Below are 27446 nucleotides of genomic sequence, written 5' to 3' on the forward strand. Positions count from 1 at the left end.
AATTTTATGGGTCTCTTTGTGATCCTGGGTTCAGAGAGGGAGCTCCCCAGAAGTAGACACACACTGTTCTAAAATAATCTCTGCTCAGGAACATTCAGGGAGAGATGACAAGATTAGAAGGTCTGGCCAGGTATCTATGAGAATGGGCCAGGACCATCTGTAAACATCTGGAAGCCATAAACAGCAGGGGAAAGGGAACAATCAGGGCTGTCCAGTGGGGCATGGAAACACACAACCACACATACACACTCACACGCCTGCCTATAATCCTGTCCCTCAGATGGTGCAGGGAAGTGAGAGTCAGGTCATTCCGCACTTGGCAATGAGTGGCTAAAACGTCAGTGACAAACCTCTGACTGCCTAAGAGAAAAAACACAAGAGAAAAACATCCAAGCAAACTGCCCAGTACCAAGTCTGGCACATGGTAAATACTCAAATAGAAGTGAAACCATGTCCACTCCTTGTCACCAGAAAGCACACAACCCTGTCCACCACTAATTGCACATAGCGAAGAAAGACCGAAGTCCAGCAGGAGTGCGCAGGGCAGGAGACAGGAGAGGAAAAAAGAGGTTGGACCAGATAAACATGAACCCTGTCTCCAGGCCCAGGGCACGGGTTCTTTCACATCCCACCAAGATGGGATAAGCCTAGAGCACAGCTCTATCGGCCCTATCAGCTAGGACCAGCCCAGGCCTCTGTGCCTCTCAATTACTCGTGGTGATTGGGAACAAAGGAAAGCATGGATAACCTAAATCCCCAATCTTGATGTTAGCCCAGAGTTTAGTCTTTTATCCCAGAAACCTTTTCTTCTTCATCATCTTTTTCCTTTCTCTTCTTTTTTGGTTTAAACCAAAAATGGCCAAAAAGCATAAACATTACAAGATTTGAGTTTCGGCTCTTTGGGCTGGCCTTTTTTTCTAGACACTGCCTTCCAGAGGAGGAACTGCTGAAGAAAGGAGCAGACAGAAAAGCTGAGATCCTGGGTAACCCAACACCAAAGCACCTTCTGCACATGTAGTCAGCAGTTATTGGTTGGCCAGCTATGCTATAAACATTTTGGAGAAAGAACATGGGAACCTCATGGTGATGGAGGAAGACGGGGGCAAAGGGGGAGACGGGTGGAGAGAGAAGATGGTAGACAGAGAAAGTCTGTGTCACTCAGGGTTCTGCAGAGAAAGAGAACCAACTGAAAATAGAGACAGGTGTGTGTGTGTGTGTGTGTGTGTGTGTATGTGTGTGTATATCTATGTATCTATTTGTTTTGGAAGGGCCAGCACAGGCACAAGCGCTTGATATCTATAGATTATAGATACACACACATATCATAAAGAGAGAGAGAGTAATATTTTAAGGAATTGGCTATGTAATTATAGAGGCTGGCAAGTCTAAAATATGTTGGGCAGGCCAGTAGGCTAGAAATTCAGGTAAGAGTGATGGGGCAGTCTTGAGTCCAAAATCAATAGGTCAAGTTAGCAGACTGGAAACTCAAGCAGGATTTCCATGTTACAGTCTGGAGGCAGAATTCCTTCTTTTTGGGGAAACCTCAGTCTTTGCTCTTAAGCCCTTCCACTGATTGGATGGGACCCACCCACATTATGAATGGGAATCTGTTTTATTTGAAGTCAATTGACTGTAAATGTTGACCACATCCACAAAATACCTTCACACCAATATCTAGGTAAGTGTTTGACCAAACAACCGGGCAGGATGGCCTAGCCAAATTGACCTATGACATGAAGCATCGTAAAGTCCATCTGAAAAATGAGTGCAAGAAAAAAGGCTAATCTTACAGAGAGCCATATGCAGAAGAACTGAAGAAGAGTCACAAGCCATAAAAATGTGGACTGGGAAGATGCTTTGTTGAATGATGCGGTCCTCCCAGAGAAAGAACCAGAGGCTCTCCCAGTGGAGGCTCGACTGGTAACCAAGGTACCTACTCTGGCCATCCGGACAGGGAGTTCCTTAGACTACAGAAAAAGTAAACTGACATTGTCCTGAGAGAGGAGGACCTAAAGCAGGATCCTGAGTAGCAAATAAGATTAGGGCCCAGGAAGAGGACACAAAAAAGGACTGGGACCTTGTAGACCCAGGTTATCACCCAGGATGTTACTGGTTGTATATGTACTGGGTGCTAGCATCATGTCAGGTGCTGGAGAGGCCAGAAAAATGCTCTAAGACATAGCAAGCAGAAAGAATAAACCATGAGATCTTAGCCTACCCTCATTCAAGGCCATCCTCCGTCCCTGAAGCTTTCCCTGAGGCCCCGCCCAGAACAAAGCTAGAAGCAGTGTGGCCCTTGTGCAGGATCTGCCCTCATGGGCCCCTTGTCCTCAGTGCCCTGTTTCACTGGATGCAAGTTCCTGGAAACTAGGACTCTGCACATCCTTCCTGAGCCTTCACCACACCCATCTCTGGTAGCTATAGGAGAGCCACAGAACCTCTGGTGTACAAGATTCATAAAGGGTACTTAGTCCAAGAACCCTTCTATTGCTTGAGTCCCCATCATGTCACCCCTCCCACAGAATTCTAGTCTGACACTTCAGAGACAGGGCTGCCCACTGTTGAATAAACCATGGGGATGAGCCCACAGAGGCTGCAAAAAGAGTATCTATCCCTTTGACACATCCTGGGAAATGCTACACACAACCCAGACCATCAAGCACTGGATTTTCTTAGGGGAAAAATCAATTAAAATGTTACCCAGACTGAAAAATGAGAGGCACTTACTTAGGTTTCATTGCAAAAGAGTTGTCCCACTGAGCCAAGAATATTAAAGAAAAAATTAGCAGTGTGTCACCTACAGTGACCCTGAAACCCCTTCAAATACTTCACACCCACCTAGTCTCTTATCAAAAATGACTGAAATGCTGAAAGATAACCCAAAATATCAAACTGTGGGTTGAAAACAACCTTTCTAAATTACAATATGAAATTCCAGAGGCATAAGAAACCGCATGGCTCCAGTCTCAGGATTCTCTAGGTCAGCATGTGAGCATGTGAGAGTGTGGTGTCGGGAGCGTTCCAGAACCGTCGGGTGGCTGAGAATTTGGCAGAGGAAGGCACTGCAGGAGTAAAAGAGAGAAAGATAGGACCAGGTTGTAAGGAACTGACTTTGCTGTTTCAGAAGGGCTAGCACAGGGACGAGATGCGGTGCCCCGGGGAAGGGTTGCTGGACTCAGTGATTTATGGAACATCACTAAGCAGGCCCTTGCTGTTTATTTAGCCACATGGGGTTTTAGCACCTATGGTTTCAAGCCAACTATGTGAACAGGTTATTTTTCTTACTTGTGGACTTTGCACTTTTTCACAGGACGGGCTAAGTGGCCCCCAGAGGATCATTTTTCCAAGCACCATTTGCTGGGCCGACTCTGCCCTGCTACCATGGCTTTCCATCACGCACACCACTCGGTGCCACTTGGCCATTGCCAATTCCCAATTTCTCAACATTTATGTGACTCAGAGTTATGCAGGGGCTCTGGGAGCCCCTGAAGAAAGGGAGAGACCACAGAACCATTGCTCAGGGCTCCTTTCCAAACACAGGGCAGACAACTGACCCAGAAAAGGAAAGGCCCTACCAGGGCAAGGAAAAAGCCAATGTCACTGGCAAACAGAACAGTCAGCCTCTGAAATTGTGCTCAGGTTTGTATCAGGTAGTGGGTGGGTATGGAGAGAATAGAAACAGAATTTGCACAAATTAAAGTCACACTTCTGTTTACATGAGTTTTTCCATCTCCTTTAAGCTAAAAAGTCCTTTCCCCCACAGAATAGGCAGGAAAAGAAAGCAAAAAACATAACATCATCCCTCAATTGTAACCTACAAAGGGACCTGAGAGAACCCCCTGGAGGGAGCACCCTTCTGATTAACTCACTGGCCAAGAGAACTGTCTGCAGCTCCAGCCCAAATGGAGATGTGAGGATAGTCTAAAAGCTCAACTGGAGGACTGCTCCCACATGCCAGAGAGACCTCAGGGCAGTCAGAGGGAACTAGAGATAGGGCGTGAGGGAATACTTGGGCTTCCTTGGCAAGGCTGAAAGCAGCAGTAAGTGCCTATCACTCCTCCTGCACACTCCTATCCAAGGGTCTGGCATGTTAGAAGTTTCTAAAGTCAGAAACAGTTGGAATAGAGGTAAAATAGGCAGTCAAGAGCATGGGCTTTGTGGTCAATGATTCAGGCTCTACCCCTTGTTCGCTCTGTGACCTTGGCCAGTTAAAGTTCTCAAAATTCCAGGTTCCTTACATGTAAAAGTAAGGTAACTCTTGCACATGTCTCATAGGGTCATTGTGAAGATTAAATGCAATCATATGTGAAAAATATTAAACCTGGTGGCATAGTAAGTTGCTTAATGGTATCTACTATTCCTATTAGCTGGTCTAAGGTAGTAGTGTGGGGTAAACATGGTCTTCCTGCCTTATCCCTATGAGTGACCAGTCTCCTCAACAGGACTCCAGTAGCTGACCAAGGGCAAGGTAGTGGAGCAGTATGCTCCAGGGGCAGGCAATAAAGGGGTATTAGGTCTGCAGGTAAACTAAAAAAAAAAAAATGCACATATAGCTAACAGTTTATCTGCTTTTTATAATCACTATGCCAGCAATTCAAAACAATGTCAGTGATAAAATACTCCTCCCCACTGGGGTGGACCTCACCATCACCCCCCATTCCTTTGGTGCACCACTGCCCAATGGTCAGCTCCTGCCTTAAATGTTCCTTGTATTTCATCCTTTGACCCCTCAGAGTCAAACAGAGGCCTCAGCACATGATAGTTCTTGATGGATCTATGACCTTGAACAAGGCCCTTAGCAAGTCTGGGCTCCTGTTTTCTCATTTAAAATTAAGTGGCAATGCTAGATGACTCTCAGGCCCTTCTCATTCTAATGGCCCACAGTCTTACAATTAGACAAAATCATGTGCACTTCCCCATGACTCAGGGGCCAGATCCAAACTTAGCTTCCCAAGTCCCAGTAGAACTCCGAGCACCAGGAAGGGGCTGGGTTAAAGGGAAGGCTGCTCGGTGCTCTCAGGTTCTCCCTTGTACCTCATACCTCTTTCCACAACCCTGCTATGTGGCCTGTGAGCCACACCTAACCTGCTGTGTCTTGGAGATCCCATCTTCAGCACAAAAGTAACACCATCCACCCCATATCCCCGACATTGGCCGACGGCACCTCGTCACAGGGATGTTTACAGTTGGCACTGTAAGTAGGGCGTGCTGCTGGGATGAAGTGTCATGGGTGAGGAGGTGTAAGGGAAAATTACAAACCAACCAGCCTGTCTAAATAGTTTCTCTCTGTGTAACCCAAAATGGTCATGCATGTCTCACCATGGTCTGAAGTGGTGACCGCTTCCTTCCCACACAGAGACTGAGTTCCTACGGGGCAGGGAAGAACAAGATCGAAATTCTACAGAGGATATTTCATCCAGGATGGATTGTACCAATATAGCATGCAGGCATTTTTCTTTTTAACTTTTCCCCCAAGGCATCACTGACTCGTATCCGCTCAAATGTTAGCAAAGTTCCCATCTCTATTGACTCATAGCATTGAGTGAGCAGACATGACCCTTCCACCAAAAAGAATATGAAATACCTCACAGTATTTTTGCAATGACAAGTACTGAGAGATAGCAAGCTGCCTTTTTTCTAGTTTTTCTCAGTAACTTCATTGGCCTTAACCTGACAGTCTCTGTACTTTCAAGAGCAAGTTCTAGCAAATAAAAATTTAGACAGAAAGGGAGGAGAAGGCACAGACAAAGGTGGAAGATGAAAGAGCTATTTAAATTTATTAAAATAAAGTATCACAACTTCACTCTCTACTCTGCAAAACATGAGTGTTGCATGTGTGAGTGTGTTTATGAGATGTAGACCCCATCTACTTCCAAAGCCACTTTACAAATAAACACAGAACAAGGACCCTCAGATCTAAGCAGAGACTGTAGTTGACTTCCAGAAAATTGGAATGAGCCAATGGCAATACCTGGGCAAGATCTTTAATTTCAGTGTCTTAGCAGCAGAGGCCAAAAGAAAATACCAGGGCACATAGTTTTGCTATCAAACATTAAAAAGCAGACACACTCACCTCCAGAAACAGAAACAGAACCCTTGCTGGTGCAGCACGTCGTCCCAGTGCTGGGTCCTGCAGCCATCCCTTCACCCTCCCACACCTTTGTGTTCCAAGCAGACAACGTGGGGCGAAGGAGCAAGGCGACCAGGAAAGCTAATTTTAAAACAAGGTAAAAATGGACTGTGCGGCTAGGCTCCCTGGGGCCTCCAAGTGTGTTTATTGCTTCTCTCCGCAAAGGGAAATTTTAAGAAAGAACAAGGCCTTTGTTGCCATGGAGAAAGCCATAGGGATGACCACCCATCCCCCATCCCCAGCTCAATTCTACTGGCTATGATTGACCAAGGCACCTGCATGAGAGAGATGGGCAGACATCCAGAAGGCCAGTTATGGAAATAAATATCCAGTGTGTGTTTTTATATAGATATTTTAAATGCACACAAGCCCAGACCCATCCTCGGCTGCTAACGTTAGTGGATTACTCATTCTTCCTTCCAATCACGTCATGTGCGAGATTCCAGGTGGCCGTGGGGTATTTGCTTACAATGGCTACCGCTGGTTTCCCTGTGAGCTGTTTATTTTTCCAGGCCTCAAGTCATTACATCAGTCAGCGGTTTCTAGGTGGGCCAAGAGTGCTGGCTTGGGGGGTGGAGGAATCCAGCCAGGAGGTGCAGATGCCTCAGTGACCCCAAGTCCCAGTCATAGCAGCTATCCCAGCAGGAACTTCCTGGGTGAGGAAGGAGCAATCCAAGACGTGGTCAAGGGGCCTGAAGCAGGCCTAGAAGAGCTGCACTCTGACACTGTGAACAGCTTACCTGTGACAGGTCAGGTGACTTGAGCAAACACAGTCACAGTCATGCACGAGGAGGCCAGGGTGTCACTTTCATGGTAAAACTTAAAAGAAATGCATTTCCACCTTGTGTCTGTGCTGATGGCTGTGTCTCCAGGGAGCAGAGTCACCATGAGCTGCTCCCTTCAATGATGTAGAAAAGGAAGCGCTGTGGGTCTAAGAGGCAGGGGAGGAAAGGCATGGCCCTTTTGGATTTAACTCACAGGGCCAGGGTCTAGGGCCTCCTTGAAGTCCTTGATCAGATCATGGAAGAAGTTAACTGGAAAAAAACAGGGACAAAGGAAAGAAAGAGATGACAAAACAAAGAGGGAAGTCACACTACTCCACTCCACTTGAGGCTACAGAGTCAAGCCCCCAGGGCAGAAGGAAATGAGTGGTGGGCCTTGGGAACATTACTATGCTGCACAGAGAAGAGCTGCATGACCATATTTCCTGAGAGATTATACTTGCCCAGAGGAGAAAGGGTGGAAGTTTTTCATATAGAAACAAAGATGTAAATCAGAGCCATAGGAAAGTGCCTGCACATAGTCAAATTAGAAACATGACAAGATAAGATGAAGAATTAGATGAAACCTAATTCTTGTCACTTATTTCATATCTTTATCATCTGTAACATGTAGATGGTAAAAAAAATATTTTAAACACTAGGTATATTAAGAAATGCCTTGGTAACCAACCCCTGATTTAAAAAAAAAAAAAAAAAAAAAACTTAGCAAGCATTCATATTTCCTTATAAAAGCAGAACAGAGGCTCCATCAACATTCATTTATGGGAAGATGCGGCTCTCGAGTTCTAGGGTATTAGCTGGCCAGGTACATTGTCTTCCTGAATGCGAAAGGAATTCCTGGTGCGCTGGAGATGCAATGGAGGAGAGGTTCAATGGAGGCAAGAACTGAAGAGAAGAGCAAAGAAGCAAATCTGTCAATGCTGAACCTGCCAAGTACTCAAAAGGTGACACTGACCATAGTGAACACATGACAAAGCCTTAAAAACAAGAGCCAAAACTTCCAGGAGCAGAGAAGGAGACTAGGAGAGTCTGCAGGCATATGTGTCATGTTATTGCAAAACTTCAGCTGCCCAGTGGAACCTTTCCAATGTCAACAGTCCCCAGGCCAGAAAACAAACCTGGCGTCACAGGGTCTGAATGTGAAAAAAGGATGTGTGGGGTGTAAAAGAAACTGGGATAGCCTTTTTGCCTCTGAGAGACAGCTGAGAAGAAGAGCTCTCAACCCAATGGGCTTCACGGAGTCCCATGGCAACCTCCCCAGGGGAATGCAGGTTGAAGCACACCTGAACCCAGGATGGTCCATCAAACTCAATGAAAAACTTTCTCAGGTGTTTGGCCAAGAGGCTCCAGTCCCTACTAGAGCCAAATATCCAGATATAAGTTATCATTAAGGTATATTTGACTTCTCATTAAACCAAATATGATAACATGTGACAAGTGGCTAGCAGAAGACATAAAGATATTCCACCAAGAGTCACTAGTGTTTTGTTGGGTATAAAAAATCATTTATGGTGTACCTACTATGTGTCAGGCATTACACAGATGCTCTTGAGTCCTCACAAAAAAATCCTGCAAGGCACTAAAACTTTGTTTTACATATAAGGAAATCAAGACTCAGGGAAGTTAATTAACTTTCCCAAGCTCACTAAGCCTCTCAGTGGGAAGCTAGCATTGGAAACCAGGTTATAGGTTTGTCTGACACCAAAGTCCATGATTTTGCCATTACATGGTTTATCTCCGCTACATGCAAAACTTCAGCTGTCCAGTGGAACCAGTTGTGTAGTGGAGATAAACCATGCCTAAGAAAGCCAAACCTCAAGATGCTTTTTTGGCAACCCGTTTGTGGCAGCATGCACCAGACCTGGACATTAAAGCTTGGAAAAGGTTTGTGTGAGATGGTGAAGAGCCTTGTGAGCTGCCTCAGAGCTCCTGTGCTGATGCAGGCTTACCTGGGCATGTTAGGAAGCATCCTCCTGCCTGGTCTATGAGATGGGCCAGAAAACTTAAGTAAGACATCCCCAGACATCCCCATACACACACTCCCATCCAAATGCTTCTATTTCAATCATATATGCCAGAAGCCAGAAAGCTTTTCTATAAAGGTTCAGATGATAAATATTTTAGGCTTTGCAGGCCATACAGGGTCTGTCACAACTATTCCACTCTACTATTTAGATGAAAATGTTCACAGACACTACACAAATATATGGCTGTGGCTGTGATCCAACCCAACTTTATTTTCAAAAACAGGCAAGCGACCATTTGACAACCCCTGTTACAGGTCTTTGTGGCACCATATATTTAATATATAATTATATCAAAGAGATTGATAGACATTCAGTTAATATTACCAGTTGATCACAATGGAAAAAGTTCCAGTTTAGTAGAAGATTCCTAGGTCATCCATCTCTAACAGTTATCCCTGATCTCAGTTTCTCCCAGGGAACTGTTAGGTCTCTCCCAACTATCCTATCATATACACTAACCTTACAGATATAACTGGGGTCAGCCAGAGAAAAATAAAGGTGGCCAGGCCACTCCAGCAAAAGGAAGGTGGATGGACCTGTCCAGAATCCTTTTCTCAACATGACCCTATTCTCATCCAAATGGAGAGTAGGAATGAAAGCAGAAGAACTTCAGCAGAAGCAAACATTATCAACTGACTTCGACCTCACCACTTTACTACATGCAGAGAATACAACCAAAGAAGACAGACATTCTATTTCCAAGGATAACTAGTTTTCTCCAGCCCAACCACTCCCTAGCTGTGACTCAGGACAAGTTACTTCCTCTGTCTCAGCCTCTGACTCTTCATCTGCAAGATGAAGACAAGAACAATAGCTATCTCAAAGGGTTATGGTGAAGCTCAAGTGAGATGACAAATGTAAAGTTCCACAGGACCTGACACAAAGTAGCTATTATGGCAGTGCTATTCTAATTTTACTGATAATAATGATGATCTTTTCTCCTCCATCATTCCCCAAAGCAATCAAATGCATGGGTAAGTGAAAAAGAAATTCAAAGAAGCAACTGTTAAATGCCAAGTGAGTGTTTCAGGCAAAAAAGTGCTGTATATTACAACTCAGAGAGCTCACCTTCATATCTTCCATTTGGTCACAGAATGAGAATTAACTCATGGGGGCCTTGCAGACCTTTCAGGGCCTCAGGGACCAGGAGACCAGTTGCAAATGTTACTTCCACCATCAGGCACTACAGGCACCAAAGCCACTTCTATTTGATTTATATTTGCCTAACAGGGAAAGGGGAATGGAGGGGGTCCTAAGAAGATGCCTTTGCTTAAGGTGACAATCATAAATTCTTTCTGATTGAAGAATTTTCAAAATAAGCACCATCATTACTATTCCCATTTTTCATACCAATAATAATGATAATAGTAAATACATGTACTTACAATTTATCAGTTAGCCAGGCATCAATTGAGTGTCATATAGACACTAACTTAGTTAACGTTTAACCATAGTCCTTTGAGGGAGAGATTGTGATCCCATTTTACAAACGAGAATTGAGGCTCAAAGAAATTATATGACTTGACTGGGGTCACTAAATGTTGGAGCTAGACTGTGAACCCAGGTTTCACTAATTTAAAAGCCTGTGCTTTAATCACTGCACTCTTCTGTCAAAGACTGACTCAAGGGAGTTCACAGTCTCCTTTCACTCCACCATCCCATATCTCCAACTTTTGTCAGTGAACAGACACATGAAAAGGCACTGACAAACCCAAGTCACAGAGGAACTCAACTGATGGCATTTGAATTCACCTCCTGGTCTATATCATTCCTTGCATTCTAATGCCACATTACCACCATTAGGACAGAGTTGGTGAACAGGTCAACTTAAAGGGGACCAATGACAGGACACTCATTAATTAATGGTCATGTAAAATTCTGCCTGCTGGTTCAAAGTCATATATCTTTTATCCATAGTCTTGCCACCTATAAGGAAAAGATGATATGGCTAAATTCAACAACCAGGCATAAATTATGCAGAGTGGTATTTCTCATAATGAAGTCTTTGGTTGAAAAGATGATCCTCCTTGATAGAGATACAGATTTGGCTTGTGAACACATTTTCCTGTTGATGAACATTTAGTCTTTATTGATAGTAAATGGACTTTACTGACTCTGGTCTTTACTGATATTAAACAGAGTCTACAAAATAATCCTACAAATATGATCACCCTTCGAAAATTATCATCTTTCTACAAGGGGTTTGGCCAGTGCTCAAACTTGACCACTCACAAGACCCCCTAAAAGATCAGACCAGAGAAGATCAGACCAGAGAAGACATGACTGTAAGCAGCTATTTAGAGCCTTCAAAACACACAGAATCGACTCCCTCCAGGATTGAAGTCCAACTTCTTTATGTCCAGTCATTCTTCTTTCAAATTCTTCTGCATGGCATATGGAAAGTTAATCAAAATATTACAATATATAGTCAAAAAAATTGTTAAGAGGATCAACGACCTAAGAAAGATGATCCCTGAGATGATAACTGAATAAAATTAAAGTTGGAAGGGATTAACACATTCAATCTCTTTATTTTATAGCTATAGAAATTGACAACCAGGCAAATTAAATGACTTTCCCAAATCCACACAATAAGAAGTCACAGAACCATGGGGCAAAGAAGGATGAATTGGGTACGTATATAATCCAAGGAAGGTTAGTTACCTGAATTTCTTATGTTGGTGTTGTTCAGTTTGGAGTCCTTGATCACCAAGTGTTTAATCCACAGAGTTGGAGCTGTGATTTCTAGGGGTGGGGAAAAAGAGAGAGAAAAAGTCTGGGCAAAGAGACCATGTGAGTGGAAGTGTAACCTCAGACTTCTTAGTAGCCATTTTTCAAAGTCTGAGGCATTGAGGCTTCAGTTCTCTCCCACATCCACTCCTCCCAGTTCCCCTTCCTTCCTCACAACGGAAGCTCCTCTCCCCAACAGCTCATAAGAGCTGATCAGGGCATCCTGTGCTGGGAAGCAGAGTGGTCAGAATGCAGAGGTGCTGAGCACTCCATCCAGGAATAAAAATATTATCCCAGGAGGTAAGGAACATGGGCCAAGCCAAGTCCCTCTCAGCTGCTTCCCTGGGAGAAGATTTAAAGGGGATAAATCAACAAATGAACGCCAAACAAACCACAGAGACCATTCTAGAGGAAACGGCTGAGCCGAGACTGCTCCAGATGGGAAAGAAAGGAGTGCATCTCATGTGTGCTTCAATCCCCTTTCTAATGGCTTCTCATGCGGAGAGGCTGGATTCCTCCATCCAGAGAGTGCCAGGGTGCCTCCAGGCTCTCCAGGATTTGGTCACTCAGTGGACAGGCGGGAATCCTAAGTGACCCTGAGTATACTGAGTGACCTTCAATGAGGGTATTGGGGAGGTCTCCCAAGATGAGACAGTCTCTGTCCCTCACCTGAACCCCCAGGGTCCCAGACTTGTCAATGATCCAGGACCTCTGTGGATCACAGAGACATCTACATCTAAACTTTCAGACATGAGCATACAAACCTTCCCATAAGTGAGCTGATTGTAAAGGATATTGTATATTTCAATCTTCCTCAGAACTGAGCTTGTGCTAGCGACATCCATAGCCACAGCATGAACCCGTGGCATGATTTCTTTTTATTCTTCTGTCTCTCTGTCCAGTCTCATGATCCAGGACTGGATACACTTAGCTAGGAGATGCTCAGTTTGCTACATATTGCACTAAAATCCCAACCTTATTGTCGTATTTTAGAGACTTTACTCTGCCAAACTTCCAGGTCCTCATCAGGGGAATATGGAGTACTCAGTACAGTACACTGAAGAGTACAGGCCCTGAGCACCCCAACCTAAACCTCCTGCACCCCGCACTCCTATCCTCTCTCTATGCCTCCAGAGACTTCCAGCCTCTCTTTTGCCACCAGCCACAGTTTCTCTTGACCTAGAATTTCTCTTCTCCAAAATGTCCTGCCTCAACTCTCAACGTCCCTACAACCTGCACAAATCAATCCCACTGGCCAATCTCCTTCCTGCGACTTTCCTCACTGTATCCCATCCCTACCTCATTCCCCTCTTGTCCATGCCAGCCCCTTGCCTGGAACACCCAGACTCCTCCCCTCCACTTTCAAGATCCAGCTCAAGTCCTGGCTCTTCACGAAAGCTTTTCCCAGACCATGGTGATCTCTTTCTTCCGTAAATGTCTATGACAATAAGAACAGAGACCACGTAATTTAACACATAAAGCACTCTAAGAGTTGCAGCTGTCTTGAGAGCAAAGGCTTACATCTCCAAACCTCCTTTTCATCCCCCAGAGGGGCTCACACAGTGCCAGGCACAGAGTGGACACTTGTAAGTGCCAATTAATTTACTGAAGGGACACTGCCGGCCTATCTTTCTCAGCCGTGATTCCTGGGTCTTGGCAGCTCCAAGGGTCTGTCCAGGCTGTGTTATTGTTGGACACCAAGAGACAGGCAGGAAGCCTGAGAGAACAGAGGGCCCTTCCAGAAGTGGAGAGTGTACCAGTTCCTGGGAGGATTTGCATTTTTTCAAAAGGTTAAAACAACCCAGCTTACACTGGGAAAAATTGAAATTAAAAAAGAAAATAATAATAATAAAACTTAAACAAACATCCAGCGTTAAGACCTTTCCCAAACCTGAAAATGAGTGGGAGAATGAACATCCGAAGTAATGCAAGAGCTTACCATCTCCATCGAACACCGGCTGGGTCTCCATCGTGGGTGTCGGCTTAGATCCGTCATCTGAATTGAGGGTTAAAAAGAATCGAAAGGAGACTACCATTATTGAGGTAAATACTATCTACTCTCCAGCACTGTTGAATGGTTGGGGTTTGTACAAGGCCCGGCCAAGTCCCAGTGAAGAGACCAAAGATAAAGAAACAAAAGAAGAAAAGGGCAAGAAGGAAAAGAGAACCACAGACAGACAAAAGAGCAAAACAAATCCAGGTTTGTGTTCACCACCCCAAGGCATGAACGAGAGGAGCTAAAGCTTCATGGCTTTGGGGAACCGTTTCTCACAAATCTGAGGATACCAGTATGACTCTGCTGGCCCTTGTTCCCACAGGAAAACTGGGAGGCAGTATCTCCTGAGTTAGCCCTGAGTTATGGCCAAGCATGTTAGGATAAGGTTGGCAATCCTTATGGCATCAAATTCTGGTATCCCCAGCTCCTTTCCTGCCCTAAAGCTACCAGCTCGGTGGCCCTGATTAAACAGTTCAAGGAAAACAAGAGACCTATGTGCTATTCCCTTCCAATCTCCTCGCTGTTTCTCCACTCTCACCTAAAAAAGATAAGAAGGTAGGAAGAGCCATTCTCTCTCCAGCACACTGAATTGAAGAGAATCAGGTATCATTAGAATACTTCTAACTGTGAAATAGCAAACACCCCAATTCCCAATAAGAGGGAGGGCAAGCAAAATGGGAGAGGACATGGGACTTTGCAGAAATCACCCTACACTTGCTTTGAAATTTCTAACATAGATGATTGGAGCAGGGAGCTCCCAGTAACAAAGTCCTAATGCTTATCATTCTAATAGTGTTGGCAGTCCTCTCTGCACAGCAAGAACCTCTGCAGGTCAGGAGTTAGTGCAGACTTTGTTTATTTACCTTCCAGGACTCTGAGTTCTTTCATTAGGGCCCCGAAAACCTTAACTTAGAGCCATGTTTCTCAACCTTTTTTCCATTATCACTCATCTAAGGAGCATTTTTAGGTAATTTTTTCTGAATCATCTCCCTAATGAAATTTTAGTAGTGCAAATAAACTGTATATGTATGTTTGCTTCATATGTAAAATGAGTAAGTGTTTTTCATCCCCTAAGAAATAATTTTACCCTCTTAGAGAAGGCTGGGAGAGGGTATCTTTGTCCCTCTTAAGGATACATAGTTTAAGAGATTTCTCTCCATGTGGGGAGGGAAGGGGAGCACTGTTGTCTCAGGTGGTTTGATGGTTATACCATCCTTCTCTTCTCAAGGCCCCTTAGAGGTCTTTTAGGATGGAACACTATATTCTCGGAGCATTAACTATTTATGCAGAATGCACATTCTCAGATAGTCTCTGTGACGCCAGTCAGATCATCAATAATAACAACTCTCTACCATTTGGAGCTCTCAGTACCTTTGGCCGACTTTCCTGCATCTTACTGGGGGAGGGAGAGAGAATACAGAGTCCTGATCTCTTTTTTGCATCAACATCTCACCCTTGGGAGCTTAAGATTCAAGAGCTATGGAGACTCTAACCCTTGCTAGAGGCTGAGGCCAGCAGCTGAGCTGACGGTCGTGTGACACCTAACCCTGCTATTATTCTCATATACTGACACTAAGACCCAACTCTTGCAGGAGCCAAAGTGATCCTGAATCATCTGACAATCATCCCAAGAAATGAGATGTAGCAGGAAGAGAAGATTATCTATGCTGGATATGTTATTTGCCTCAAACTGGAGTCCAAAACAGGCATCTTTTGATGCCAAACTGTGTGAGTTTGATCTGGAAGTCATTGAGGGAGAATAAACACAGAGCAGAGCCACACAATGTCATTTTTTTAATAGCATCACTTCCCCTGACTCTATTAACACCTCTTTCCATTGAATTCAATGAGCCACTGAATTGAGTCTTTTGGCAGCTGCAATGCACATTTGGTTGTGCCTGCCGGATACAGAGTTCATAGTCTAAATAGTCCAGCACAGTGTGCTCAGCCGTTCCACACAGGGTGGCTTCATTTTAGGAGTCTTACAGGCTAACAAAGGGAAAGTGAAAAATCAAACATTCCAAGAGGGATGATAGTGAGAACTCAAGTGCATATGGCTTATGTAATATTTTAATGCTCAATGTAGGTATTAAAATCCTCCCATATCACAAGAGCTGTATCTCTTCTCTGGAGCAAGATAACTGAAAACATTCTGTTCATTTCTCCCATCATCCAGATGAAAATCTTGGACTGCCCATCTGGCCCAGCCATCAGCAAAGGTGGTCTGCACTCAAGGAGGGCAAAGAAAGTTTTCTGGGGAAGCTTTGCCCTTTTGCAGGTCAAGCAGTTCCACAGATTTCCCAGATGCAGTCAGAGAAGCCCATGAAGCATAAAGCCACGTGCAGGGAAGGAATCTTCCCGCAGGGTAGGGTCACTGAGGGTGAAGAGATACAGCTGGTCTGCCACAGGGAGGTCCTAAGTGGAAATCTTTATGAAGTGAGAAAAGACAAGGTGCCCTGCTGCCAGGAACCACCTGTGAAATCCAGCATTCTCAAAGGCTGGGAAGCCAAGCCAAAGCGAACAGCACCCTCTAACCATCATCTCCGGGCACCTGGGCTCCTGGCTTCTGACCCAGCAAATAAGAGCACCTCTCCTACCAAACACAAGTCCAAGGCCTAGATCCAAGGTCTACATCAGTTCTGTTTCCAGGCAAGCCCTGGAGCAACACCAGGCCTCACACTGGGTCCTGGGGAGAGAGCAAAGTTTCTATGTGTGCTCCTGCCTCCCAGTCTCAAGGGGAGTCACACTCCAATTCCCCCTTTACATTTAACAGTCTACATCGAATACATCTAACACTCTGGATAAGTTGAGCCCCTCCTTCTACTTCTCTGGATAGCAATATCCTCTTCTGAAACTGAAGGATACTTGCCCACAAAAGGGACCCTTTTTTGTGTAGGTATAAAACACTTTAAAGGCCTATTAAAGGGTATCTATAATTCCATGAGTGCAAACCATCTTATTCAACTGCTTACTTTTAAAATTGGGTTTACAAAATTAAAATCCTATCAAAGTTTTTAAATTGAAAATAAGGTAAACCTTACAACTCAATAACAAGCAACCTTATTTAAATATGGACAATATATTTTAACAGACATTTCACCAAAGAAGAGATACAGATGGCTAATAAATGCATGAAAAGATACCCAATATCATTAATCATTAGGAAGGTACAAATTAAAACCACAACAAGATACTTCTAAACAGCCACTAGAATGGCTAAAATAAAAAGATAGACAATATTAAGTGTTGGTAAGGATGTGGAGGAAATGGAACCCCTGTTCATTGCTGGTGAAAATGTACAGCTGGGTATCTACTTTGGAAAGGAGTTTGACAGTCTCTTTAAAAAGCTAAACATAAACTTTTCAACCCCAAAATTCCACTCCTAGAACCCATCTGGGAGAATAAAAACATGTCCACACAAAGACATGTCTAGAAATAGTCACTGCAGCATTATTCATTAAAGCTTCAAAATGAAAACTATCCAAATGTCTGTCAACTGGTGAATAGATAAATTGTGATATATCCATATGGTAGAATACTATTCAGCCATTAAAAAGGAACGAATAACTAATACATGTGACAATATACATGAAGAATCTCAAAGACATTATGCTAAGTGTAAAACTCCAGATGTAAATACCACACGATTCCATTTATATGAAATATCTAGTAAGGCTAAATCTATAGACACAGAAAACAGATCCGGGGGTGCCTAGAGCTACAGGTAGGAGTAGAAAATACCTGTGAATGGGTTCAAGGTCGCTTTTGGGGGTGAAGGAGATGTTCTCTGGTGACAGTTGTACAACACCATGAATTAAACTCATTGGGTTGTACATTTACAATGAGTGAATTTTATGGTATGTAAACTATACTTCAATAAAGCTATTAAAACAAAAAGGGAGATGTGCCCAAGTCATCACAAATAAATCATCAGGCAGCAGCAGCAGCTAGATTGAGTGGTCCTTAATTTGGGGGAAGACTCTTCCATCCGTTTTAAAGAAAAATATATCTGAATCTGTGTATGTATGTGATGATGTTTGGTGCATATTCTTCGCGATTCTTTTGGACCTCAGAGAGTATTTCTCTTTAATACTATAATAATCTTTCAGATTTAGAAGAGGATAAACACTTAAAAAAAAAAAAAAAAAGCCAATTCAAAGATTATCCTTTTTCTTACAGGGAGGGAGAAAAAAGGCAAATTTGGAAACATGAAAACAAACAAATAAATAAGGCAAACTGAAAACATTCTCACGGAGGATGTCAAGAGCAACAGTAATAATAGTATTACCACATTTTGCAACACTCAGTTCCTGGCAGGTAGCTTTCCTCATCTATTCTCACCACTAGCCAGAGCGGAGGGAGAAGCCAGGCAGATAAAAAGAGAATGGAGTAACAATGCAAGTAAGTGATTTGATCAAGGTCCCAGAGGCAGCAAGCAGCTTTGGAAACTGCCTGGTCCCAGAGCCCTGGCATTTGGCCTCCGGAGACTCCCCAACCCCCAGTCATGCCTTGTCCTTGCAGGTGCAGGCCCAGAAAGTTGCAGCCCCCGCATGGGCTCTGTGAGCCTATACAGACAGTGGGTTTGTGTGACAGCACAATTCCTTGCCCTGCGAGAAGGCCTGGCCCACGCACAGACAGCTGGAAGTCACTTCGACCCCCGATGACACCGTTCAAAGCCTCCTCTGTTTGGCTTTTTGATTCCTGATTGACATTCGCTGGCGAGGAGAGATAAATGCCGGGCTGAGGACAATGTTGATCCGCTCGGACTATTCTCAGGGAAAGACTTTTCAGAATAACAAACAAAACAAAACAAAAACCCAAAAACATTGGTGTGCTTAAGGGACTGAATAGAGCCCAAGAGGTCCAGGGACGCAGGGCCAGGCCTTTCAAGGGGCTGGCAAGTCCATTGAGGAGTTAATTGTTTGAGTGTACAATGAGTTTATTCTGGCCACATACAAAGAGCTTTCTCTTCCAGGTCCTTCAAAAGCAAATGTCTCAAAGAGGCCAGAGGAGGAATCTGTATTAACGGCATCTCTTGGGGTCTCTGAGACTGAGAAGCCTTGGAGAATAAGGAAAAAAGAAACCACTTCCCCCATCCTGAGATGTGGAAGGTCTCTCAACAATCCCAAGTCCCCTTCAATTCTTGGGCTCTCCCCAAACCATGTCCATCACTGGTGACCCTCCCTCATATTCTTTCAGGTTGCCATTGTCCATCTTTGAAAAATACATGGAGATAAACTTCAGCCTGGTAGAAGTGCTGGAAGGTTCTTGCTTTGAAGGGACCACATTTATGCCAGAGCCATCATCCCTCTCCACATGTGACTCTGAGGCTCAGTGTGGAAGTGGAGACGACTCATTCTGGGCATCGTAAGGAGGCAACCGTGTCTGTTTGCAAAAGTCCCTCAAGAGCCTGCCCTGAATCAGACCTGGAGGAGGATGGAATGCTAGGCCACCTCAACATTTTCTGAGATGCATGCACCATGACCAGCGAGGCTCAGAAATGGATGGTGAACTTTCCTGATTCTGATCTGTAAGAGCAGAAGTGGTCGGGCATGTCAGGTTCTTTCCAAAGCTGGAGGTCAGTGTTTTATATTCCATGTACCTACCTGCATGTTCCCTCCCAAAAGAAGTGAAAACAAGCTGAAAGCTGCCTTTTTGCAGGCAGTTCCCACATCCTCGAGCTCTACAGTCCCCTGAATAAGAGCAAAAACAGAAGGCTGGGGAAAAGGCAAACCAGGGATGGAAGAAGAAGAGGAAGCACCGGCAGCAGAGGAGTCTGATCAGGGCTGGGTTCACACAGAAGACTCGGCTAATGTTTTTTTAACTTTTTATTTTTAAATGATTATAGATGCACAGGAAGTAGGAAAGATAATACAGAGAGGTCCTGTGTACCCCTCGCCCAGTTTTCCCCAATGGTAACAGCTTTACAGTTAACATGATGATATGGGTAAGCCCTTTAATTATCTAGGTGGTATAATTAGCACAAAATCAAAATCAGGACACTGATATTTGTATAATCCATGGACCTCACTCAGATTCTACCAGTTTTAAACGCACTCATTTTTGTGTATTGTTCTCTGCAATTTTATCCATGTGTAGACTCGGGTAACCACCACCACCATCAGCCTAGAACTATTCCATCAGCACAAAGATCTCCTTTGTGCCACCTTTACTGTTACACTTTCCCTCCTCCACCCCATTCCTCACACCTGGCAACCACTAATCTGCTCTCCATCTCTATAATGCTGCCATTTCTAGACTGTTATATAAATGGAATCATGCAATATATGACCTTTTGAAACAGGCTTTTTTCATGTGCATAATGCCCTTGAGATTCATTCAAGTTGTGGTTGCATATATCAACAATTCATTCCTTTTTATTGATGAGTATTTTTCCATGGTATAGATGGATAGGGGATCCCACCTTACTCACAGCAGTTACCTTTCAAGACCCCCAGTGGATGCCTTCAACTGTGGATAGTTCCGAACCCTACACATTCTGTTTTTTCCCGTACATACTTATGATAAAGGTTTATTTGTAAATTAGGCACAGTATAAACAATAATAACATAATAAAACAGAACAATTATAACAACATACTTTTATAAGTTATATGAATACTGTCTCTCACTCAGGATATCTGATTGTATTGTACTCATCCTTCTTCATTTTGCAATCTATCCACTTGGTAACAGAGCCAGCCCCAAGTGACAGGGATGGTACACAGCATGGGTATGTTGGACAAAGTCATGATTCATATCCCAGGTGGGAGGGAGCAGGACAGTGCAAGATTGCATCACACTATTCAGAACAGCTCACAACTTAAAACTTACAAATTGTTTATTTCTGAAATTTTCCATTGAATATTTTCAGCCCATGGTTGACCGTGGGTAGGGCAGTACTACTGTGCCACAGTTTGTTTCACCCACTGAAGGACATTTGGGTTTGTTTTTTTTTCTACATTCGGCTATTACAGATAAAGCTGCTTCTTGTTCGTGTATAGGTTTTCTTGTGTGGTCATACATTTTCATTTCTCTGGAATAAATGCTCAGGAGTGCAACTGCTGGATTATATGGTAAATGTATGTTTAGTTGTTTTTCAGAAACTTCCAAAGTATTTTTGCAGTGTGGCTATACCATGTTACATTCTTGCCAGTGATGATGTATGAGAGGTCCAGTTTCTCGGCAGCCTCACTATCATTTGGTGTTGGCACTACTTTTTCTTTCAGCTCTCCTAATAGATATGTAGTGACATCCTGCCATGGACTTATTTTGCATTTCCTGTGGCTAATGATGCTGAGCCTCTTCTTGTGTGTGTATTTGCCCTCTGTTTGTCTGCCTTGGTGAAATGTCTATTTGTGCATTTGGCCAATTTTTACTTTTTCTTTTTGAGACAGGGTCTCACTCTGTCGCCAGTGCTGGAGGGATGATCTCACTCGCTGCAACCTCCACCTCCCGGGTTCCAGTGATTCTTCTGCCTCAGCCTCCTGAGTAGCTGGGATCACAGGCGCATGCCACCATGCCTGGCTAATTTTTTGTTTTGTTTGTTTGTTTGTTTGTTTGTTTGAGACGGAGTCTCACTCTGTCATCCAGGCTGGAGTGCCATGGAGCAATCTTGGCTCACTGCAACCTCCACCCCCTGGGTTCAAGTGATTCTCCTGCCTTGGCCTCCTGTGTAGCTGGGATTACAGGTGCGTGCCACCGTGCCTGGCTAATTTTTGTGTGGTTTTTTTGTTTTTTTGTTTTTTTTAGTAGAGATAGGGTTTCACCATGTTGAGTAGGCTGGTCTTGAACTCCTGGCCTCAAGTGACTCGTCCACCTTAGCCTCCCAAAGTGCTGGGATTACAGGTGTGAGCCACCATGCCAGGCCACCATTTTCTAATTAAACTGTTTTTTAACTGCTGAGCTTTAAGAGTTGTTTATATATTCTAGATATGAGTCCTATGTTAGATAAACAGTTTGTAAATATTTTTTCCCAGGCTGTAGTTTTTTGTTGTTGTCGCTCTTGTTAATTATCTAACAGCACTTTTTGCAGAGTGAATTTTTAAAGTTCAATTTATATACACTATTTTATCATGTTTTGGTGGTGAAGATTTTCTCTTGTTTTTTTCTAAAAGTTTTAATAGCTTCACATTTTACATTTAAATCTGTGATCCATTTTGAATTAATTTTCGTATCAGGCCTGAGGTTTAGGTTGAGGCTTTGGGGCTGATTTGTTGATTTTGTTTGTTTGCTGGATGTCCAACTGCTACAGCGCCGTTTGCTTGTGCGTCTATTTCCGGGTCCTCTATTCTGTTTCATTGATTTATGCATCTGTTCCTATTTGTGGAGGAACACTATCTTTAAAACTCTAGCTTTATTCATCTTAAAATCAGGTAAAATGATTCCTCCCACTTTATTTTTCTTTTTAAAAATTGTTTCAGCTATTACTAGTTCCATTGCCTTTCCAAAGAAACTTGAGAATAAACAGCCCTTGAATCTCACATGTTTCTTTCTGTAAGCACAGGATCGCTGCAATGGAACCTGAGAGTGACAGACAGTTCCTCGGCCTTTACCACACGCACTCTGTGGCCCTCCGAGCTGGAGACCAGGGGTCAGAAGCAGGCCCAAGGCCTGTCCACCTGTGTGCCCACATCCCTGCCTCTCTGCAAGCTGCTGTGCCACACTGGAACTTAGGCAGGGAGCAGGGAACAAATGAACATATTCTCATTGGCCTGACAAGCTCTGAGCTCTCTCACCTGGACTTCAGAGGCCCCACAAAGGCACTAGTCAGAGGGCTCAGGAACCCGGCAGAGGGCTTTGCTCAGCTCAGGCCACCCCCTCCAAGGGGCTTTCCTTAGAGGCTCTGGCTACAGGAGCTACCACACAGGGCTGTTTGGAGGGGCCACCTGCCTTCCCTCCCCTGCAGAGGTGGCAACTTCCCCGAGCTTACAGAAGCCTGTTGCTCCCCTGGGAGGATTTTCCTACACCTGAAGATGAATAACCTCCAACATAAAAGGCTAAGAACCATTAGAATGAGAGCTCCAGGAGGTGAGGCCTGGACTTGTACTGTTATACTCATCCCTGGGTCCTTAGTGACAATAACAAGCCTGACATTTAGTAAGTTCTCCATAAATATTTGCTGAGTAAGAGCACCAAGCATAAAATATCAATGGCTACTAATACCACCAGGGATTCAAATGAATCTATGTCTAAGAGGCTTTTTCCAGATCCCTAAATCTTATTTTCTCTCAATCCTTGGAGATGAGGATATGGCAAGAAATCAAACTCTCAGTCTAGTGCTGTTCATGCATAAACTTTTCTTCAGAGACCCTGGAATATGGGCCAAAATGGAGGGGGTTGAGTAGCTGGAGCCAAGCTGGCGGAGCAGTTAGCTGTGGGAAGGAGGGAGACATGGTACATGTGTGAGCACACAAGCACACCCCTTCTGAAACTGACCTCTGCGAAGCTGGTATATGAACATTCCAGGCTTGGTGGAGGCAGCTCGGAGAACCAGAAAGCAAAAGAGCTGCCTCTCTCGGGCTTGGAGCTGCTCAGGCGCAGTTCTGTTTCAGTAGGCAAAGAATCAGAGTGAATCCTTCTCCAGGAAAAGCCATGTGAGCAGAAGCCAACAGCATGGAGGTCGTCAGCTGCCCATCTCCATCCAAACCCAGCCCAGCCCATCTGATGGCAATGCTAAGAGATCAGCTACAGATTCAGCCTCCCACACCCCTGGGGGTGCTAGGGGAAGAGAAAAAAGAGGTAGTAGGGAAGAGATTTAAGTCACGTGAGCAGGAGTGATGTTTCACATGTGGAATGTCCCTCGACAGCCAGCCCAACACGGCTCTGCCAGGCTCAGGGCAATGAAGTTCCCCTCCTTCAGGTGTGCTAACACCTCATGAGGGCTGAGGCTGGGAGCCACCCAGTGCCCTGCGTCTGAGATGTTTGCCAGCCATTGTCCCTGTCCTAAACCTGCCGCTCAGAGCTGCTCCATCCATTGCTTGAGTGACAAGTTCTCCAAGTTGGCAACAACCTGTAGACCCAGCTCCAAAAATAGAGACACAGACAGGGACCTTGGAGAAATAAATATGACTCACTCTTTACTTGGAGCATATACTATGGAACAGCCAGTGGGAGATTTTCTTTGTAAGCTCTGCAAATTAAAGGCGGGTTGGATTTTTGAAGTTCTGCCCCTCTCCAAGACTAGCTTGACAAATACAGAAGCCCATGCAGAAAAGTTTAGCAGAGTTTATTAGTATTTTTATTTTTCTCTTACTTTCCTTAAACAACTAACTCCCAGACTTCTTAGGGGAAAAATGCAAACTGCAGAAAATTCCTGGTGACCCTAAATTTTCACTTGCCATTTATCACAGCATCACCCCATGGCCTCTGATGTTCTGGGCACTGAGAAGTCAAAAGCTCGCAGAGAACTGCCAGAAATCATTTCACAAGTGCTTTTCCATATCCTTTCATTTAATCACTCTTCATCACTGCCCCCCTTCATCCCACCAGAGGCTAAGAACTTCCTTCCCTCCTTGCACTTCACAAGCAATGAAGAGCAGGGCCAGCCCCTGAACCTGTGTTCAGTTATCCTGGAAGCTCCTCAAATCACCTAGGGTAATTAGCATTGAGATCCCAAAAAGAGTCCCATCAGAAAAATCCACAGGCCTTGGTACAGCCAGGTAAAGCTGCTGCAGAATACGTTTTTGATCTCTAAAACCATTCTGCTTCCCATCTACTTTCCTTTGGATGACTCCAATGAAAACCAAAACTTTACCTCTATCTCTACTTCTTCAGCCTTCAACTCTTTTAGCAGCGCATTTTCAGAGCTAAAGGGGCTGTTTGGGGCCCTCTTCGTCTCTTCTGATATTCCTCTGTAGCATCCATAAAACACATGTGAATGCACGTGTACACCGTCCCCCTCTCTCACACACTCTCTCACACACACACACACACACACACACGTCTCTTTAAGGGCCAGGACCAAAGGATAAGAAGGGGAGGGGGCAGCCAGGATGGGATTGCCCCAGATCAATGGATATTTGAAACTCAAACACATGGTCCAGGACCTACACTGCACGTGTTAATTACCACACATGTGCCCATAAAGGAGTCCCTTAAACACAAGAGGCCCAAAGAACAGAGTGAGGAAAGGACATTCCAAGGGATTAAGTAAATAGTCTGAAGTTTTGACCCTCCTCCCCTCCTGGAGCACGTGCATCTGGGTAAGATAACAGTGCCTCCCCCTCCTTCCCCCACCTCTTCCCTGGGGCCCCACACCTGTGGATCCAGGAGCCACAGCCACCCAGGCCTCCTGTCTCGGACCAAATGGCTGTGACCTGTTACAACCCAGCCTCTCTCCCTCCTCCCTTCCTTCTGCTGTCTCTCTGGGCCTCCTCCCCCAGCCTCCTTCTGCTCTGCCTTTCTCCTCCTCTCCTTCAGAGAACTAATTCCTGGCTGGCGACCAGACTCTCCGTGGTCACACAATACATCTTTTCATTCCTTCCAGTCTGGGAGGGACAGCCAATCCCTCCCAGCCCGGTCAGGGGAGGATATTTAAAAAGGCAAGAAGCTAGGGAAAGAGAAGGCTGGGTCCCGTCCTTGCCCTGCCATCCCCTACCACTCACACCTCCAGACCTCTGCCCTACCTCTTTTCTGGCCATACCCCTCACCCTGCACAAGGGTGCAGACCTAGCACCTCTTTGCAGCAGGCCTCAGGGAAATAGATGCCTCCTAGGAAAACCCGTGTGTGGGCACAAGTTCAGACAAGGGGCCTTTGTGTCTTCCCACCTGCTGCCTTCCAGAGCACATTCCATTCTTAAGTGGCAGCTGAAAGAGGAACCTTGGCTGGTCCACACAGGATATTACTAATGCCCTCTCGCACCCTGTCCCCATTCAAACCCCAGCTTCCTGGACAGGTGTGGCTTCAGGTGTGGCGTCCTACAGGTGGCCCGAACCTGCTCTTCACTGCACTGCCCACAGGAGACAAAGAGAAGAGGATCCAACACCTAATCGGATCCTTCAAAGTACAGGGAAAGAGAGGCCACTAAATAGAATTTAAGACTCCAGGGGAGAATGAGTCCTAGCATTCCCCACCAGGGCCTTGTCCTGACCTTTGCACAAAAGAGGAAGCCTCTGCAGAGCCACCTTGGAGGAAGGGACCCATCCAGGGCAATGGAGTAAAGAGCTGGGAACTGAGAACGGCTTATCCCTCTGAGATAAAGGCTTCAGATTCTATCCCCCATTTCCTGCATCACCCCTGGAGGAATCAGGCTCCTCTACCCTCTTTTGGCTCTGGAAGCTGACCCTAGAGCTAAAAAGGAACAAAGGGTGCTCACTGCTCAACTGTAAAAGGGAACAAAGGGTGCTCACTGTTGACTGTAAACTGACATCCCCAGCCCCCACCCTCCCCGCCACCTCTTCTAACTGGACCAGTGAGAGCCTGGGATGACCACGGGTCTGTCTCTCATTGCTGTCCACAGGGTGCAAAGCCACATCCCCCTGGAAAGCACTTCTCTGTCCAGTTTAAGAACCAGAATCCCATGGCTGGCAGTTGTTTAGTGTGTGTGCACTTTATTCAGCATCATATACTCAGATCCTTTAGGAGGAGGGGAATCTGGGTGGTCAGTTTGGCATGATTGCCAATTTTTCTTTCCTACCACCAGGACCTCATGCCCAGGAATAAAGGTGATGTTCCTGAAGATTCCCATTACAACAAGCAAAACTAAAAGCAGTGCATGCCTGTAGTCCCAGCGACCTGGGAGGCTGAGGTGGGAGGATTGCTTGAGCCCAGGAGTTTGAGGCAAGCCTAGGCAACATAGTGAGATCTTGTCTTTAAAACATAAAAATTAAAAATGCTATGCTAGAAACACACACACACACACACACACACACACACACACACACACACGCAATAGAAAACCTGAAGGCATCTTCCTTTTCCAGTCCCAGTAAACACACGCTACTCACAGCGCTGGTGATTTCAGGTCTTTGTAGATTCTCTCCCCACTTCCCCACCTAGGAGGGAACCACCGACACTTATGGCAGTTTCCTCCTGCCCTGGGAAGGACTTGAAGAAGCACTTCTCCCCTTTTCCAACCACTTTCTCATTTCTGCCCAGAGGCCCATTGGTCCCTGTTTTCTGGTAGGAGGTGGTATCACCTGTTCCACTTCCACATCTTCTTGGAGCACCTGCATTTGGGGGCAGCAGGTTCTCCAGATCCTTATCTCCTGCATTCAGAGTGGGTGACTTCGCCTCTTCTTCCTGTCCCATGGCATAAGCACTGGAGGCAGGGCCCAGGGCTTTACCTTGGTCTCCCTGCAATTGTGTGTGCACAGGACAAGCCTGTGAACTTCACAATGACCCTCAGCAAGGCCAAGGCTCCACATGGACCCTGATGAGCATGTAGTTTCCAAGGCCTAGATGCAGGTGGGAAGGCTCAAACTCGGCCTGAGATGGGAGTCCTGGAGAGGCGGCACACAAGATGAAATGCACACCTGCTTTCCATTCAACTACCAGCTCTGCACGTATGCTGTCCTGGAGGTCAGTGGCAGTGAATCTTAAGCCTCCAACTGTCTTCCATCCTAAAAACTATGATCAGCATATTCCAGGGACCTATTGCTCATATTGGCTGGTCCAATAAACAGCCCTCAGACAGATGCCAGCTACGTAACTTGTGGGGCCCAGTGTAAAGTAAAAATGCAGGGCCTCTCGTTCAAAAAGCAGGGAAAAGTGCCATTCAAGGCACTAAAATACAAAGCTTTGTCCTTTATTCCATAGTCTCTCTCTCTTACCTTGTCATG

The 27446-nt window shown here is 45.0% G+C and overlaps 1 protein-coding gene across 7 annotated transcripts in view; it reads right to left on the bottom strand.

Annotated features, from left to right (window-relative positions):
- The window catches only part of SMOC1 (SPARC related modular calcium binding 1), a 151785-nt gene that overhangs the window by 26375 nt on the left and 97964 nt on the right, over positions 1-27446 (bottom strand). For 4 of the 7 annotated variants that reach the window (XM_017961284.3, XM_017961282.3, XM_017961281.3 and 1 more), the window contains exons 6-7: positions 13609-13698; positions 11604-11684 (exon numbers count right to left, since the gene is read on the bottom strand). In XM_017961284.3, coding sequence (XP_017816773.1) covers positions 11604-11684; positions 13609-13698 — 171 coding nt within the window. The remainder of the gene's footprint in view (positions 1-11603; positions 11685-13608; positions 13699-27446) is intronic. The other 3 variants (XM_017961286.3, XM_017961285.3, XM_017961283.3) reach the window with 1 other exon arrangement.

Source organism: Papio anubis, chromosome 7 (genome assembly GCF_008728515.1).
Source record: "Papio anubis isolate 15944 chromosome 7, Panubis1.0, whole genome shotgun sequence".
Classification (NCBI taxonomy): domain Eukaryota; kingdom Metazoa; phylum Chordata; class Mammalia; order Primates; family Cercopithecidae; genus Papio; species Papio anubis.